General features: G+C 40.0%; 1 protein-coding gene across 5 annotated transcripts; it reads right to left on the reverse strand.

Annotated features, from left to right (window-relative positions):
* Window positions 1–161: 161 nt before the first annotated feature.
* GPN1 (GPN-loop GTPase 1) lies at window positions 162–17,935 on the reverse strand. 5 transcript variants are annotated; one of them, XM_036903555.2, is made up of 14 exons: window positions 17,784–17,934; window positions 17,003–17,096; window positions 15,112–15,151; window positions 14,234–14,300; window positions 13,501–13,538; window positions 11,461–11,539; window positions 11,168–11,262; window positions 10,067–10,112; window positions 9,281–9,427; window positions 8,495–8,577; window positions 7,236–7,275; window positions 6,496–6,586; window positions 3,099–3,206; window positions 162–1,865 (listed from the first exon to the last, which is right to left on the reverse strand). In XM_036903555.2, the coding sequence occupies exons 1-14, from the start codon at window positions 17,892–17,894 to the stop codon at window positions 1,780–1,782; spliced, it is 1,125 nt and encodes a 374-aa protein (XP_036759450.1). In that variant the 5' UTR covers window positions 17,895–17,934; the 3' UTR covers window positions 162–1,779. The 5 variants fall into 5 exon arrangements, with proteins under 5 accessions (XP_036759450.1, XP_036759454.1, XP_036759452.1 ...); XM_036903559.2 differs by lacking the exon at window positions 17,784–17,934 and adding an exon at window positions 17,560–17,760; XM_057497320.1 differs by lacking the exon at window positions 162–1,865 and having other exon boundaries at window positions 3,122–6,139; window positions 17,784–17,935.
* Window positions 17,936–19,470: the final 1,535 nt, after the last annotated feature.

Genomic DNA, 19,470 nt, shown 5'->3' on the forward strand with positions numbered 1-19,470 from the left:
AGCTTACAGGGCAGGCCAGATAAGCTGTCTTTGTGGAAGAAGTACTTGAAGGCACTGAGGGGAAAAACCCAGCATGTTCGGACTTTAGCTTTGCAAATGGTTTCCTCTGGAACAGGGTCAAATTTTTAGAACAATAGTTACAGAATGTTGAAATTAATACCTCATGGTAAAATACTTTTATTTTTAGAATGCTTAAATTGGAGAATAGGCACCAGACGATCAAGATGAGGGTACTCTGATAAAGCAGGCTGTGCTGAGGATGCCTGAGATTCACCTCACCTAGAACTGTCAACAGGCTTTGAGTTAGAGCAGTTCTCAAGTTTAGCCTCTATCAGAATCTCCTAAAGGGCTTATTAAAACATTGCTGGGCCTGATTCCTAGTTTCTGATTAGCTCTTGAGTGTCCTGTTTAGCAATTTTCCAGGTGATCTGTTGCTTCGGGTCCTGATTCCTACTGAACTGTAACATAGTTTAGGCAGGGATAAAATTCTTTGAGAAATGTACTGTTTTTAAGATACTGTGAAGAACGTGGAGGTACGGCAAACCATTACCATGGCTGTAATGTATGGACTGTGCACCTGCCCCAAATCCAGGGCCTCTGAGTAAGCCACCAAGGATACTTTGTGTTAAGTTCAAAGTACAATACAAAAAGGGCTGTGGATAAAGTGAAGGTTCCTGTGGCCAGGATTCTCACCTGGCCCTGGTCAGCTAGCGGCTCACTACACACATGCGGCAATACGTTGTTATTGACTCTATATAAAGAGCTCTTCCCAGTGCTCTGGGCAACATGGTGGCATGGCTGCAAGGCTGCAGGAGAGCAGAGACAAGACTGGAGTGGTGGCAGCGCCGAGGACAGAGACTGAGACAGCTGTGGGGGTAGAGAGGCCCAGAGGCAGAGACCAGCTTGCTTCATACAGACTTGCTCTGAGTAGATGGGATTCTAGTGACTGACCTGCCACCATGGAAATCAAGTTGGGTAAAACCCTTTCACCCCAAGAACGTTCTACTATCATTTCTTTGGTCTCACTGAAATTCATAGTGAACTTGTCCAAGGCTGAAACCCATTGGCAAGACAAGGGCCCAGTTCTAAACCTCCTTACAAGGTATGTACATGAGAAACTTTAGTAAACATCACCTTCTTACTGAAACCAGTTTGGACATGTGGTTTTAATCTTTCTACTAAACAGAAGTGAACCTATTTACACCTGTGTAATTTTCTTAGTAGAAATTATGACAGGCTTACAACAAAGTTGCAATTAAAAACTCTTTAAGTCACCATCCAAAGCAGGATTCTTATTCATTAACCATACGTTTTGCTCACCTTCTTCAATGAACCTGGTCCTATCAGTGAGCTACCGACTCTGCTATCACACCAACGTTGACTGGTTGCCAAGAAGACTCCACTGCCACTCTGGACAAGCTCTTACTTCCTCTCTCCCTTTCTGCTAAAAGGAGGGAAACCCAGATGCTGGGAGAGCAGACAGTACAGATCCAGCCTAATAACAGAGATTTGAAGTGAATGGTAAGTACGTTCTCTGTTCCATCCATCAGCAGCAAAAGTACAAATAATAAAACTTGAAGTTTTAAGCTTGAAGGGATACCAGCATCCAAAAACAAAGTTGGCATCTACTCGCTGGGTCCAAAGGTCTTCTATCCCTGGCTTCATCTGAGTCAAATTTCCCCAGAAAGAGAAATTCTGCTACCCGGAAGAAAATTGTCCTTTATAGTAGCCCCCAATCCGAGGTCAGGATAGGGTTCCAAAATTTTTGACTTCTTGAAACTACTTGTTGTTTCTCTTCCAGTACTGTGACATAGATTCTTGCATAAAATTCTGGAATGCTGGCTCTTCATGGCTTTCCTCTGTAACTGCAATGGAAAAAGGTCAATTCTTTTTAACTCTCCAATTAGGTAGATTAGAGCTGCTGTCACCCATCTATCAGAAATGATACTCTATTTCTAAGAAAGTGTTCACTTCTCCCAATAAGGAAGTATCTCTCAGAAGCATGCTTCAATTATCTCACTGCCCAAAATATACTATTTCTTTCAACTGTAAGTGGGGAGAATACATCCCTCAAAGTAACTACAATGAGGTCTCACTCCTAGGTATTTTTAACCAAGAGAAATGAAAACATGTCCACATAAAGATCTATTTACAAACCATTATAGCAGCTTTATTTATAACAGCTAAAATCTGGAAGCCCAAATGTCAGCTAGTAAATGAATAAACAAATTGTGAACATCCACATAATGGAGTATTACTCAGTAATAAACATACTATTGATCCATGCAACAACATGGATGGATCATAAAAGCATATTACACTGACTATAAATGTCAAACACAAAAATCTAAATACTCTGAATCCAATTATACAACATTCTAGAAAAGGCAAAATTAGAGATACAGAAATCACATTAGTGATTGCCAGAAATTAGGTGTGCAGGAAGGGAACTGAATAAAAACAAGGAGCTTTTGGGGGTGATGGAAGTGTTCTGTATCTTGATTATGATGATTACAAAACTGCACATATTTACTAGAACTCATAAAAGTAGGTTTTACTGTTTGTAAATTATACCTCAATAAATCTGACTATATGAGGCAGTTTACATGTTAGCATCCAGCAGGCAAGTAAAGAGAGGTTTGTTCTTGCTCACAGCTTGGGCCTAAAAGCAGTGTTTCAAGAAATAGATTCTGTTCACAGTTCATAAAACTATGCCAAGTGGAACCCTTTTGGGTTTCCAGAGGTGTTCTATCCTCCATGTTACAGCCCCTTCTGGCTGGTTTTGGTCTGCAGAGCACTCCTTATATATTCTTAAAACAATGATTACAAACAAGTCCTGGCACTCCTCAAATTGAATTGAGGTTAGAAGACACAAAACTAATAAAATGCCTGCAATCAGCTCATTGTTAACCGTTCAGTAGGAAGGCCAGGAACTCTCAAAAGAACCCTTTTCTGGTGCTGTATCTGTGACTGTCTCTTCTCTCCCGTCTCATTGGCTGCATGCTTAAGGTCTTCTCTCAGCAGCAAGAAGCTGCTAAGCCAACAGTGCAAGGATAAGCAGCGATTCCATTTCATGAGCCACCTCAGCCACCTCTCACCTCTGTGATCAATATCATCAGTATCACTATCTGCTTCCTCATCCTCTTCATCCAAGGTTCCCCGAGACAGGATCAAATCAGAGGGGTCCCGCATAGGAGATAAGGTTTCTACAGAGAAAACACCTATCAGTAGCACGTCATGAAGTATGCTTCCTCAAAGAGGTGATTTGAATCAATAAGTAATTATTATTATAAACTGGCAGTATAAAAGTGGTCATAAAATAAATGCAGAATCTTACCTCTTCTAAATGTTTTATTAATACCACTTAACATTTTTACAGTAGTATAGTTCACAAAGTGCTTTCATGATCCCAATAACCCAAAAGACCCAATTTTTAAGCTGAGGAAAAGAATTCTCAAGTAGCTTGTCTTGGTACTAACATCATTCATTTCTGGCAGCTCACAGCTTGGAAGAGGCTGTTTTTCCTACGAAGGCCGAAGACATTTGAGCAGATCCAGTACACTGATGTGTCAGGGTAAAGATGTGGACTGCTAAAGAAAATTCTGGGTGGAAACTTAAGTTCAGAGAGGGTCTGAAGAGAATAGAGGGTGAAATCCTAGTGAGTAGAGGAGCCAGTGTATTACACAAGAAAAAGCGGGAGGGGGATAAAATGGAAAATCGAATATACTAACAAAGGTAAATCCCCTGAATAAGGGCTGAGCTCCAATTATCAGGAAAAAGTCTAATCTAGTAATTCCAGGGCAAGGGATTCAGCCTGTCAGGCTTGGGCTCTAATGAAAACCTAAAAGCCAAAGGACATGACCACTCTCTTCAGGAGCCTAAGGGGTCTGAGAGAGCTCAGCGGGGGAATAAGGGTGGTCAAAAGCAGCAACTTCAAGGGGCACAAATCTCAAGGGGCCAGTCACTCCAAAAGAGGATGACATGGTGTGCTGACAGTCATGCTTCCCTCTGCGCCCAACTAAAAATTATACAACTATGATTTTTCTCAAAGAATTTAAACTCTCCCAACCTTTAACAGTTATCTGAGTACAGAAGACCCTTTGTGGCAGATTTTACATTTGCCACTTCACATATTCATAAGGGATTCCAAAGGACCACAGCACACAGAAATTTATGTTGCTGGGGTGTGCGAAAAGGATGGCAGGGGCAAGTACACTCAACAGGTAAACCCAGCCAGTTTCTGGCATCTCCGTCTCCAAGTGGCTTTGCTGTTTTCTACTAAATGTACAGAAATAGCTTTCATGAACAGAACTTCACTCCTTTAAAAGCCAGTCCATTAATAAGCATGTCTGGGTAGGGATGTGTATATTCAAATAAAAGCAGCAGCCTAGAAACCCCTAAGTATCAATAACAAAGTTAACGTAATTAAAAATTCCAGTGAAATGACAGGATAAAAAGACTAATACAAACAAATTAAAAGCCTTCATATACACAAACATAACCAGTTAGAAAATATAATGGTTCTCAATAATCCCATTTTCAACACTAAAATAACTGGAATGAATTTAACAAGAAAAACGCAAAACCCACATGCATAAAGACCTGAAAGACACAAAAGCAGACTTGACAAATAAATGCACGTTCTTGTCCTTGTTTAGGAAGACTCTACATAGAGTTGTCAGTTCTCCCTAAATTAATGAACATAACATAACCCCAATTAAAAACACCAAAAAGCTTTCTTAGCAAGCTAAGTAAGTTGATAGTAAAGTTCATGTGAGAAAATATACATGTAAGAAAATCCAGGGAAACACTAAAAAGGAAAAGTATGAGGGACATTAGGTGTAGCACACATTAGAACATATAATAAAGGCTCTACATTATTTTAACAGCATGGTACAAGCACGTAATGGTCCAGAAGAATAAAACAGGAAGTTCAGACATAGAGTCAAGTACACATGGAACTTTAGTACATGATACAGGTAACACCTCAGATCAGTGAGGCAAAGGAACAGTAAAACTATTTATGAGAAAGGTAACATAGACCTATACCTCACACCATACCTGGCAATAAACTCTAAAGGATCAGGGATCTAAACGTAGAAAAGGAAACCATACAAGTACTACAGTGAAACACAAGTGAATTGCTCTTTAATGTAAGTATATGCAACAGATTCCCAACTATGACTCAAAACCCAGCTGTAATAAAAGAGGAGATAAATTTGACTACCTCAAAAGAAAACAAAAACTTCTGCATGGCAAATACCATGAACAAAGTCAAAAAAAAAAAAAATTCACAAACAGGGAGAAAATATTTGCAACATATATCATGGGACAATGGACACTGTCCCTATTATAATAATGGATATTAAAATTGGTGGGTAAACATTTAAAAATTCAAAGGATATTCATATAGTCTCAAAGCATCACCCCACAAAATACTTATTATGAAGTGAAAAATAACTTTACAATGAAAAAACCCAGAAGACATCTTTTTAAGTCATCAAAATATCACCAGTAATGAGACAAATGACCACCATGTGCCTCCTGATATTATGAATGGAAAAAACACAACTTTATCTGTAAAGTTCTGCCAAAAATGAGATACCTGAATCAAATCGTGAGGAAAATTCTATAAAATGTTCTGTACACTTGTCAACCATGTCATGAAATAGAAAGAAAGACTAAGGAACATTCCAGTTTAAAGGAGAATAAGAGACATGACAACTAAATGCAATGGGAGAGCCAAGATTTTTCTCCTGCTATAGAAGGCAAATAGCTACATCTAAGTAAGGACTCTACATTAGATAACTGTAATGTGTCAATGTTAATTTCCTAATTTTTGATAACTATAATTAGGCTATATAAAATAATATCCTTGTTTTTAGGAAATATGCACTGAAGTATTTAAGGTAAAGGAGCATCATGTCTGCAACTTACTCTTAAATGATTCAGAAAAAACAGAATATATACCATATGAATATTTTATATTTCTAAATATATATATTTATATAAAGCCATACATATATATGAGAACATCAGAGAAAGAATAAGGTAAATGTGATATGATGTTAACATTTTGGGAATCTGGTTAAAAGGCATATTGTAATTCTTATACTAGTCATGCAACTTTTCTGTTAATCTGAAATTAGGTCAAAATTAAGTTTAAAAAAATGGAGGAAGTAAAAAGTATTTTAAAAAATAACAAAGTAAAGTAAAAATTACCTAAAGAGGAAGAACCCAAAGAAGTATAGTTTATACAACTTCCAGGGGATTGCCTTTCTAATTATATATATAGTATACATAAAAATTATATTCTTATGTGTGTGTATATATACATAGAAATATAAATACGGATAAAGTAAATGTGGTACAACACACTTCTCTCTCTTACTCTTTCTCTCTCTCTAATGCTTTCTCTTAAATCTAAGTATCTTCCTGCTGACAGAAAATAAGGGGAGCCTCCTTTTAGTTCCTAACACTAAGACCCTCCCATACCTGCAGCAGTCCCTGTGCCCAAGGCTACAGAACCCATATCTTTCTGAAGGCGTTCCAGTTGTTCTTTCTGCTGCTGGCTCTGTGCACTGGCCTGTACATAAAAAGGAAAATATCATATTAAAAAAGTAGCCTCAAGTCAGAGGCCAGACTTCTAACAGATGATGACCAATTATACAGAAATACTAGAGGTTACTTAGACATTGAGGCAGATAGGGAATGGCTGGTATCAAGACAGAAACACCTAGAAGAGTGGGCCCAGATTAGCAGAAGTTCAGACTGAAGGGCTCTGCACACTGAATTAAGAGGTTTCAGAAACTAGACACAAAAAGCATATCAAAAGAACCTTCAAGTACACATAGCAAGTAGGCTCAGTGATGAGGAGCAGTGCACTGAGAGCGGCAGGCCACCTCATCATTAGGAATAACTTGTGACCCGCCTCTCTGTTGTTAAAACAAAATTCTACAAGCAGTCTTTAAGTGGAACTTAGAGTAGGGTGCAAGATGGGTTTAACATATATTAACAGGAAAAACTGATTTTTAAAAATTCAAATTAAGAGAAGAAAAATAGTCAAGGGGCCTGATTCCAGACAACATTCACACAAATTTACAATTTTAAAATAGCAAATATCTAAGAGATACATTTTTGTTTTGATAGTCAAAACAAAAGCATTTATGTCAGGAGGCAGTACATGGTCTGAGTTGTATTTAGTAGCCTTAAAATAACACAACCTCGTCTCTTACCAGTGATTTCTTCAGACGTTCATATTCAGGACGATACTCTCTGGAAAGAGAAACACTTTCTAAAAATTCCTTTGCTTAGTATCTGTCCTACCTGCCCTCACATCACTTCTATTTTCCTAGGACTGTGACAATAACAGAACATCTTATTTCACTGAACATCAGCTGTATCAAGTCTCAGTCACTGAGATGCTAGCTCTATGGATGCCTGCCCCACCCTGCAATCAGCCAAGAGACAAAAGACAGCCTGCTGGCTGGGCTGGAAAGATGGACTCTGGGACCATGACAGATACACTCTTCATTCATTTGGATGAATACCTGAGATGAGTCAAACCAACTAGGCCTGATGGGCTCAGGAAGCCCAATATATAATTATGTGGTTTACATGGGCCACAATGAAAGGATACAGGAAAGAATCTATCCTTTTTGTTTTGATAACACTCACCAAAAAACCCCTTGCCTGATGAAACAAAATCAAAATAATGTGTCTGAAAACCATACTGTTGTTGGGATCTTGCTAAGTATGAAGCCAAAGGAGCAGGAAAGGAGATAGGTGCTCTGATTCTACTTCCGTTTAGGAAAATGGAATTCTACTACTAACCATGACAACAGTTACAAGCATTTTACTAGACAGTGTGCTTACTGTGTGTCAGCAATTGCACGAGGTGCTTCAAACACATTTTTCTCAAGCAACCCCCCTTACAGCAACCTTAGCAATAAATGCTATTATCCTGATCTCACAAATGATAAAAACTTGCTAAGGTCACTCATTTATTAAGTAAAGGAAACAAATCCAACCCATGCTTTTCTGATAACATCTACATTCTTAATCAAGGAACAACCAATGTGGCAAACATGCCAAATACAGCCTGCTGCTTATTTTTGCAAATAAAGTTTTACTGGAACAGAGCCACACCCAATCCATCTACAGATGGTCTATGGGTGTTTGTGCTCTACAATGACAGAGAGTTGAGCAGTTGCAACAGAGATCGTATGGGCCACAAAGCCTAAAATATTTACTATACAGCTTTTTACAAAAAAAGTCTGATGACTCCTGCTCTTAGTTACTCAGTATAGTGGAGATTTTCTACTGGTTTTTGTTTTTTTTTTAAACACTTTTTACCCAAGTGTGTCAGATCCAGTACATACATGTATGGCAACTACAGTACATACACTGCGAAAACCAAAATGCTCTGCCTGGCAAAACTGCAGAATGGTGGGTCACTAAGAATGTCATCAGTAGGATTTTCCTTTATCCTCACCTCTCATATTCTTCTGCAGCACTGGTGACTTGCACAAAGAGTTCATCTAAGCCTGTACCCAGAACAGCAGACACACCCACCACCTGCCAAGAACATTAATGCCACAGAGGAAACTGAGTATTTTTAATTGGTGTGTATATTATCTTGTTCAAACATCATACGATCTTCACACACAAAAAGTTTAGACATTTCCACAAGTCTCTGGCAAAGAGTGAAGCTAAAGTAAAACAAAACAGCAGGCCTACTCAAAAGTCACGGAAGCAGGTCTGTGGAAATAGAGAACTGAAAAGATAACAACTAAGCTAATAGTAGACTTTTTATTTAGTCTCTATCAAATCAAATGACTGTTCTCTACAAAAATTAGTTTCCCAATACCTTTATTTGGGCAATTACCATTCACCCTACCACCCATACCCACCCACTTTTGCTCTACAAATCTCACCCTTCCTTCGAAGCATACCTTTAATGCTCTATTCTCCAAAATCCCTTCTTTCAAAAGTGATCTGTCCCCTCACCAACAGGCCCAACTTCCAATCTTTCTTAAGGTACTTACCACAATATATGTTTCAATTCTGTGTGTAGCCTTCTCTTCTAACTAGACCACAGCCTGAGGGTAGGGTCTTTATCTCATTTATCTTTCAAACTTCCAGTTTTTAAAAAGTAATACTTCAGTAGTTACTTTTCAGAAGGTAATGAATTTCTTTTCTAAGATAAGTTCAAAGCCAGCCCTACGAATTAAAAGGTTATCTAGAGAGACTGTCAATATGAGCAGAAGAGAAAATTTACCCTAAGTGAGCTGTAAAACTCATCTAAAACCAGGCTCATTGAACGAGTCAGGTTACTGACATATGTAGTCTCCTGATTCAAGGCATCTTGGAAAGCCTCAAAATCTTGCATCCATTCCACTGCAAAGCTGTGATCAATGATGTCAGTCTATACCAGAGAGAAGTCAACCAGAGATGAGTTAAGACATCAAACAAGAACAACAAAAAAATTTTTGACAAAGTGGTGACTGCAGAGAGCAAATCATATATATTTTTTCTGCTTTCCTCACTTCCTCCCCACTGCAACAAGCCACAAAGAGCAAAACTGTTGTGTAAATAATTAAATGAAGATACACATTCTCTTGGTTGAAGCAGACCCTTTGCTACCAATTGCCAAGTGATCGCAGCCAAGGTGGATGCAGTACATCCAGCCTCTGAAGTCAAGTAGTCTCTTGCATTCTAGCCATCAACCAACAACAGGGAAGTCTTGTTTTTGTTTAATTGCCACTTCCAAGAGACTAGCAGTCCTTCCCTGACTTACAGTCCCAATGCTGAGGGATAGCCTACATGCTATAGTTGAGGCACTACTCCATGTAGCCTAAAAGAACTTTGGATGAGACTCAGTGATGAATATTCATTCAATTTCATTGAATCTTTTGCCTAGAAGTGCTCATGACTTTGCTTCAATTAAGCTTCAATCTGCTCTGCAGCATCTGAAATAAAATCCTTCCCACCTACCCAAACCTGCCAATAACACAAGGTTCTGATAAAAAGAAATAATGAATCAAAAAAGGAAGGCTCCACTTACTTTGTTCATGACCACAATGAAAGGAAGCTTGGTTTTATACAAGATGCTGAAAATCAAACATCAAGACATTATTAGTAAAAGCCCTAAGGCTCTTGCTTACCTGGTGTGAGCCTGCTGGAACTGAGTAAACAGAGAACAGGTTCAGACCCTAACCAGAGGCATCCATTCTAACACAGCTCTTGCATGTTCTCTCCCATGAGGAAAACCACTGCCACCATCAAGCCAATCACACATACATACTCTCTCTTTCTTGGACTAATAATGCTTTGATAATGATCCTGTTTGTGTGTGTGTTATTTGATTGTTTTTACTAAATAATTATTTTGAGTAATTAACATAAAAATGAAAAAATGCTGTCAGTCATCAGATTTCTATCTGAACTAGGATTTCTTGCATCTAACAAGAAGCAACATCCCTCATCGTATCAGAAGGGAGAAATGATGATGGTGTTTGTGTACCCCCTAAATCAAATTATCTCAGCTATTCTAATAGTCTGCCTTGTTCCTAGGTCTAATGCACTAACATACCCCAGGGAGGCATGTCCTTCCTCTCTTAATGTCCTCTCTTTGGGCAAACCTGTGCATTTTAGAATTATGGATAAATCTTTTTATTCATAATTTCTCATGTTAAAACTTCACTATACCTATCGTAACGCAGAAAAGGAGCATTTAGACCAGAGGGCTGTCTTCTATTTAGATTTGGGTTTCATTCAACTGGGAGCAACTATCAAGAAGGTTCATATTCACATTCCACCTATTTCTGTAACAAGCAAGGGAGGAAGATGAGAAATTGCTGGCAGAAAATGCCAGTAAGACATGCCTCTTCTCCCCTCTGACTTCCACCCACTTTACAATGAATATTCATTCAACTTCATTGAATCTTTTCCCTAGAAGTGCTCATGACTTTGCTTCAATTAAGCTTCAATCTGCTCTCCAGCATTTGAAATAATCCTTCCCACCTACCCAAACCTGCCAATAACACTATACTGTGGCAAACCAGAATGAGCAAAAATCTAGGTGGAAGCACTCAGGGCTCAAAAACAAAAGAGAAGACGAGGCCTCATACCTTGAAGCAATACCAAGCCTCCCAATAATCAGTTACCTGCAAGCATAGAGCATATTGGACATGAAGGTCACTGGGCTGGTACTTCTTGATGTATCCATTACATAAATGACAATCGTTGGAAATGAGGATGCCTAAAGCCACAAAATATTAAAGCCTTAGCCAAGAGTGCTCACGACTGTCCCCAAACTCCTTTAGCAAGGAAGAACCTCTTTAAGAAAAGTGCAGAGAGCTTCTATAACTCCCTTCCATATAAGACCCCAGGCAATGAAAAGATACTTATCCAGTGTAGCTCTCTAGTCACTTTCAGTAACAAGTCCTAGAGTACTTACCAGGGCCTCAGTGATGATTGTCCCAGAAGCTGACCAGGTGAACACCTCAATCTGTCCAGGTGTGTCAATCAAGACATATCTGTGTCAAGAAAGACAGTTAAAGACATATTACACTTGTGTAATGCTGAACGATATTCCATCACACAAAACACTAAACATCTGGTTATCTAAGACTGGGACAACCTCCTCACACTGCCAAGTCTAAGTTCCTCCCGCTGCCCTTAAAACGCATACCACATTTCCCCAGGCTTTGTTCAATGCCCAAAATTCATGCTAATGGACAGAAGCAGAGTCCATATATTATTGAAAATGATCACAGAAGAAACTGTGATAGTTTAGAAACACAATGCATTAAAAACTAGAGACAAGCAAACCCAGAATGTAAATCTCCTGGGAAATCATCCTGTTGCTTGGATGTAGGGTTGAGGAAGGTGGAGGGAAAGGAAGAAAAGAGTAACGGAGGAATAGGGAGTGATAGCCAAAGAATACGGGGTTTCTCCTTGAGGTGATCAAATGCTCCACAACTGTGGTAATGGTTCACAATTCTGTGAATGAACTAAAAGCCAATGAATTATACACTTTAAATGGGCAATATGTCAACTTCAATTGTATGGCATACGAATTAGTCTCAATAAAACTTTCTAAAAATGAGCTAATAATTCAAATAGACATTCTCCAAATATATACCAATGGCCAATAAAAATATGAAAGGATGCTCAACATCATTAATCACTGAGGAAACATATCAAAACCACAATGTGATCTCTCTTCATATCCACTGTGATGGCTATGGTCAACAACAAAGACAATAACAAGTACGGGTGAGGATGAGCAGAAACCAGAAGCCTCCTACACTGCTGATGGGAATATAACACGGTGCAGCCATGAGGAGCTGGGGGTAAGGGGGACTAAACAGTGACTCCCAGTGAGTATGGGATTTCTTTTTGGAATGAAGAAATGTTCTGAAATTAGATACTGGTGATCAATGCACAAGTTTGTAAATACACTAAAAACTACTAAATTACTAAACTGTATACTTTAAAAGACTGTACTTTACAGCATGTGAATTTATATCTCAATAAAGCTATTTTTTTTTAACTATATCTGGTATGATCCCATTTCTGTAAAAACACCTTATCCATCCATCTTTCTATGTATATATGCATGGAAAAAAGTAGAATGATAGTCACTGACAGTAATAATAATGATAGCTATTTCTAGTGACAATTATGGTGATAGTTTCATTTTTAAAGTATTATGTATGGCTTGAATTATTTAAAATTAATATATATCCCTTTTTTTACAAAAATACTGAATTCTTTTTGTAAAAAGAAAATTTATTAAAAATTTAACAAGTTTACTGTATTTGAAAAAGCAGACCTATTAAAACCTTAACAACAGTTTACAGTGGTTAATTATAATAAAAACAAATGTTGTATTTTGATGCAGTTTAAATTGATAAATATAAATGATTATATTCATTTAAACAAGAGTTAGAAAGGTGTTTCAGTTATTCATAAGGAGCCCTATTTATTCTTATTCCAGGTAAACCATGAGATTTTAAAAATAAAAGGTGTTTCAGAGACTTCAATGCCAATACACAGTTTCCCAAGAGAAGGCAGGCAGACAACTCAATTTGGACAAAGTCTCAAAGTATCTCCTGAGAAACCATGGGCATATACCAAAGTGATGGAGGGTGGGTGTCTATTAAACTTAGTTCTACAGCATATAGAATTCTTTTTTTTTTATATTATTAATGTACAATTACATGAACAACACTGTGGTTACTAGACTCCCCCCACCACCAAGTCCCCTCCACATACCCCATTACAGTCACTGTCCATCAGTGTAGTAAGATGCTATAGAATCATTACTTGTCTTCTCTGTTATAGCATATAGTATTCCAATGATTGTTTTTGCCCTTTCATTTTCAGTGGTTTCACCTCAATCTACACCCTTTCAGAGCTTGATGGCATATTGAAATCCTAGAAATGTGCCAAATACAGAGTTATAAGAAGATGTTAAACTGAAATCACTTACTTAGACATGTTCTGGGCTTTCTCAATAAATTTCATCACCTAAAAGGAACAGATGCTAATTACAACAGGATCCTTTTCAACACAAATCACAAGGCCCACCTCCCAGTCACCATCAACTACTGAATCTCTATGTTCTCAATCTTAGGACATCCACTAACAGACTCAGTGAACTGAAGAAGGAAGAGCCACATCAGCAGCACTGCAACAGCCTGGAGCAGAGTGCAAGGATGAGAAGCTGAGCACGATCTGCCAGGTCATCTCTCTTGGTGCTTCAGTAAAACGTTAGTAACCTGTCTCATGGACTGGTATCAGGATTAAAAATTAATAACTACAAAATATGCTTACCAAAGTAGAAGGTGATACAAAAAACCTATGTGATAACTATCTATCATAAGTAAAAGGCCTCAATATCTTTCCTTTCCATGCCTGCTAGCCAATCTCACTCCCGATCCCTCTACTCCATCCTCTTAACACTGCAAGCCAATTATAAAACATAGGAAGAACCCAGGTCTCTTGGATTTTTGTTTTACTAGCTGTTGCAAATGGTAAATGTGCAATGTCTCACAACTTTGATCATCCTCTCATAGCCTACCCTCTGTCTACCAAAATGTCTATTTGCTTTATACATTTATATCCAGGTTTATTGCTCTTCTTTTCCAATGTGGTCAAGTGAAGGCATTCAAGAGTCACACGTTTTTATACAATCATATCTAGGTAAGTAAAGACAGACATACCTGATCAAATCTGGTAGCAAAGAGATTGAGTGAGGTCACTATGCCACCATTGGGCCCAAGTCCATACCTAAACACTAAGTTGAGGATATAAATTACTTATAAATCAAATTAGATAATGAAGTTCACAGCTAGTATATCATTCACACAAAGAGCATTATAACATTAGTGTTCCATTAATGGATGCTGGCAAGCTAATCCTCAACTATTATGTATGTACCACACAATCTTAACCTCATAAGAAGACATTCATTATCAAGGTCTTCCTCATTCATTTATCATCTAGGGATGGACAGGCAAACTCAAGAAACTAAAGTGACCGATACATAATAGATGCATTAGGCAGTGACAGCCTGCTGCCATTACCCATTAACATCATCTGTGTAACATTCCCTGTTCTGATCCTCACTAATCAAGCAGTCTGATCATAATTAGTCTTCCTACCTATATTCATCTATAGGGCAAGTACACATTTTCAAACAGCAATGTACTAAGAGATGACCCTACTAAACCTACTCATTTCTTAGTTTCCCAGTCTGAAGAGGTAGTGACCAGTGGGTGTGTCTTCCAAGGAAATACTAGCTTGTACGACCCAGGCATGGCACAAGCTAGCCACTCATTCTCTGTGCTAATTAGAATTTGCAGTCTGGGAAGATGATAAGAAAACTGAAATTACAAGCTGAAATAATATTTTCAGTCCTAAAATACCTCTCTTTACATTCATCTTCCATCCTCCCAATAAAACAAGTTTAAAGTAATCAAATGCTTTTTGCTAGTGTATTTAACAAGTAATACAAAAATACTCTTTCAAAGCCACAACATACACAGACAGTAATTAGCCAGGGATGAGCCAACACCAAAGTAGATGTGGAAAAGGATACTGTTTCATTACTTCTTTATACTTCACAGTGTCACGAATATCTGAGGGGAAAAAAAAGAATTAACTGGAATTCAGTAAATAAGAAACAATATAATTTGAGACCCTTCATCTATGACATCCAAGTCAACAGGTCTCTCACATCATCTCCTTTCTCTGAGGAAAAAATTAAAGTTTCTCTCTTGGCATCTGAGTTATTTTTCAAATCTGCTTTCTAAATATTTAAGCTAAGATCACTGAGTTGTGAGAGGAAAAGAAGCAAAACTATGAAAACAGAAGGGCAAAAGGCAGCCTGTAAGTACCTTTTCTACAAGCAAGAAACTGAAACTAGCCTTTTAGGTTTTTCTTGCCAGCATTATCTTCTACTAATTTCCCCAGCTTCACACTGGTGTCCTTCCTTACAAAGGGTAACTGCAAGTAACCCACGAAGAATGTTAGGCTAGGAGTTTTCAAATTATGGCAGAGATGAAATGATTTGACATAAGGAAAAAAGTTTTATACAACTTAAAATACATTTTCAGTGACCATATGCATAGAAAAAGGGCACTACCTCAAGAAAAAAGGGTTTATTTCTTATTAATCGCCTACTGATCACAAAGATAATGCAGACATGGTTTTTAAAAAGCAGTTAATCAATCCAGTAATATCTAACTAAACCTACCTCACCAAACTGTAGACCTACCCCATCAACTATCAGAATTCCATTTTTTAAACTGAATTATCATATAATACTCTATTATTTCAGGTGTATATCATAGTGACTTGATGTTTTTATTACAAAATGATCCCCACGATTTGTCACCATACAAACCTATAATGAACGTATATATTTTATAACTGGAAATTGTACCTCTTAATTCCCTTCACCTATTTTGCCCATCCCCAACCTCTCCCTTCTCTGGTAGCAGTTTGTTTCCTTATCTATGAATCTGTTTCTGTTTGTTTACTTGTTTTTTGTTTTTTTAGATTTCACATATAAGTGAAATCATACGGTGTTTCTCTTCTTCCTCTGACTTATTTCACTCAGCATTAATACCCTCTAGGTCTAAGATTTCATTCTTCTTTATAGCTGAGTAATAGTCCATTATATGTGTAGATATATAGATAGATCCCTATCTTCTTTACCCATTCACCTATCAATGGACAGAACTCTATACTTTAAGTGAGAATATGGGCAATTTTTTTCTGGAACTCTTCTCAAAATGATCTCTGATTCTTAATACATGATTTTCCTTAATTAGTGGGGTACAAGCAGCTTAACAGATTAAGAAGAGACAAGGAGGAAGAGGACTAGCACACAATGATAACCTGGAAATCAGGAAGCCTAGATACTATCACGAATCATGACAGTGGGTCACATTCATTCTTAATCTTTTTTTATAGTTGCAGATGCCTCTTAAAGTCTAATGATAACTGAAAACCTCTCCCCAAAACAATGTATATACACACATATACACACATTGTCTCATGTAACTTTGGAGAAGGTTCCTAAGGATCAGTAAGTGAACTACCACACAGGAACCCTTATACTCTAAACTCTGAGAAAAGAAACTAAAGTTTAAAAGGTCTGTGTATCAGAGCCTTCGAAGGATTTATGGCCTGGTACTGAGAGGACTTTCTGTCACTTCATTATCCCAAGTGACAATAGCCTGATATCCTAGGGTAAGCAAAAGGGGAGAGAGAACAGTGAATGGTAAGGAAACAAATTTAGGAAAGGGAAAGTAGTAAACAAAGATAATGTGAATAAGGAAAAAGCCTGTTTAGGGATTCTAGCAAACCCAAAGGAAATCAAAGATAGCTTGAAAAAAGTGAAAAATGAAAAGCACTGAAGACTGGCAGGCTGGAAGCTTCCCATTGTCTGAGGCACTTCACACAGTTTGGTACAATTTACTCACCAATATTGGCAGGAAAGGGGACTTCATGCACAGCTGGGTCCAGATTGATCACATAAGGTGGAGAGCCTTGGCTATGCAGGTGCCCGGTGAGCCTCTGCAGAGATATGGGGAGAGCGATGGAGTGAGACAAAGAGGGCATGATAACGGGACAAGAGAGAGTATTCCTTTACCGACCATATTTGAAGACCCCTGCACTTAGATATCCCTCTACATATCCCTAAAACATCTGCCCCAACATTCAACTCCCAGGAAATGCTATCTTTATCGCTCAACTAACAGAGTCTCTCTCCCCTACTCTCGATCACTTATTTGTTTTGTGTGGGGTTTTTCCTATCACCCCCACTATAACATTAGCTCCATGAAAGCATGAACCTTGTCTACCTCACTTTCGCTGTATACCCCGTGCCCGAAGCGTGACAAATGCTCAAGATAGAATTCTTTAGCAATCTACACCGAAAGCCTTGTGTGCTAGCCCTGTAATAATCGCCAGTTACTTGCAAGCCTCTCCAGGAGTTGGCAATTAATTCCAAACAGCAGTACAACGTGATAAGTCGTACCAAGTATGCGCTGGGGGTGAGCAGAAGAGAACTTTGATTAATCCGGGCTAGGCTCCGAGAAGGCTTCGCGGAGGAAGGAACCAAGGTTGCGGGCAAGTCCCCGAGAGCCAGGAGCCGGTCCCTTCCAACTCCCCAGAGAGACCTCCCTCGCGATCTCCGTGGCCTGCCGCCCGCCACAGACAACCTCGCGCGAGCACCGACTACACCTGCGCCGTGTACGTCACCTGAACAAAGGTGGTTTTCCCAGATCCCGCCATTCCCAACACCAGCAAACACACTGCGGGCCGAGGACTCCCCGAAGCCTGCGGTGCAGAGGTAGCTGCGGCCGCCGCCATCTTCCCCCTAGCTCCGCCCACTCTACCATAGAGACTCGTGTGGCTAGAAAGGCTTCCGCGCCTAAGGCTAGCGCCCATCAGGCCGGAAAGGGAAGGGCGAGGGGCGGGGCGGGCGCCAGAGCACCGCCCCCCCCGCGTCCCGCCCCTCAGAGGGCTGGCTAACGACGGTGGCGGGCAGGCGGGAGGGGCTGGAGGAGGCCTGGTGAAGGGGCGCACACCGTCTTAGGGTAGGACCCGGGAGGGGCAAAGCTCTGGTCCCCAGGAGAGCGAGGCGAGGTGGGATCCCTAGGGCAGGGCTCCCACAGAACGAAAATGAAGACAGCGCCTTTCACTTTCGACCCCCAAAAAGCAGGGAACGAAACCACGGGAGAACCGGCTGCAAGAGCTTATTCGGCAGGCGAGGAGATTAAGCAACTCCGGGCCAAAACCGCCCAGAGCGACCCAGAGGGTTGCTGGGCAGCCCCGAGACCCACTGAGCACAGAACAGAGGAACTGCGAAAACTTTGCCCACCGGGACGCAGTTTCTGTGTGTCAGGCCCCTGACCCTAGCGCTCGCTCCTTGGCGGGCACCCTCAGTGAACTACACCAGGACCTTGAAGATGAACGCCTGGATTCCTCGAAGGGGCGCCTCCCTGCACGGAAACGTCCTTGGAAGCCGGGAAGGCGGTGGAGAGACCTTTATTCCTACTCCTAAACACCCAGTCTGTACCCTTAGCTCTTTGTAGCTACTGTAGGGTTGAGTAAATCATAAAATCTGGGTTCACACCCAGGTTCTGTCACTTGCTAGCGATGTAAATTGTGGTCAAGTCAAATACACAACCTGTTTTCTCCTCCTTAAAACTGAGATAATACCCCTCAGGGTTGTAGTGACGCATAATGTAAATTGTAAACTACACTTCCTCATCTTTACCCCTAGCTGTTAGCTCCCTCCACGAGGATATGGCCTGCACTGCTGGTGTCCCTTCCCAGCTGAGTATAGGCAGCCAGGTGTGTCTAATGGGGGGGGCATGAGGGGAGGGAGGTGACTGGGCAGGACCCAGGAAGGGCCCACGCCTTCTCTCAGGCCTCGGCCACCTGTCCGGAGCCCTACAGCTTTAAAACAGTAGAGGACGGTGTGACCGCCCAGGTGCAGCTGGCCGGCTATAGTTAGATTCTGCCCATCTTGCCCCATTCCTCACGCACAGACGCTGCAGTGTCCTTAAACCTGGCACCATGATGCCCAGTGTGCATCTGGTGACGACTTGCATGCCCACAGTCACCGTCTGTGACCTTGCCTGAAAGGTCACACAGGATGTCACCACCCAGTCCTTACGCTGAGACAGACTTGCCTGGCTTTCTGAACAAGTCCTTTGGTAGACACGTGGACCTCTCCGGGACCCCACAGGGCTCATGTGGGGTGAGGCTGCCATGCCCCAAAGGTCCCTACCTTTGATTGTCAGAGGGACCAGGGCATCTCCCTCACACTAGATTTCTTTGTGTGGATGTCTTAATAGAAAAAGGTTTATTCAGCTTTTCTATTTCATCTTGTGTCTGTTTTCATAAGTTTTACTTTTCCCAAAAATGTGAATGTTTCATC

Source organism: Manis pentadactyla, chromosome 2, assembly GCF_030020395.1.
Source record: "Manis pentadactyla isolate mManPen7 chromosome 2, mManPen7.hap1, whole genome shotgun sequence".
Classification (NCBI taxonomy): domain Eukaryota; kingdom Metazoa; phylum Chordata; class Mammalia; order Pholidota; family Manidae; genus Manis; species Manis pentadactyla.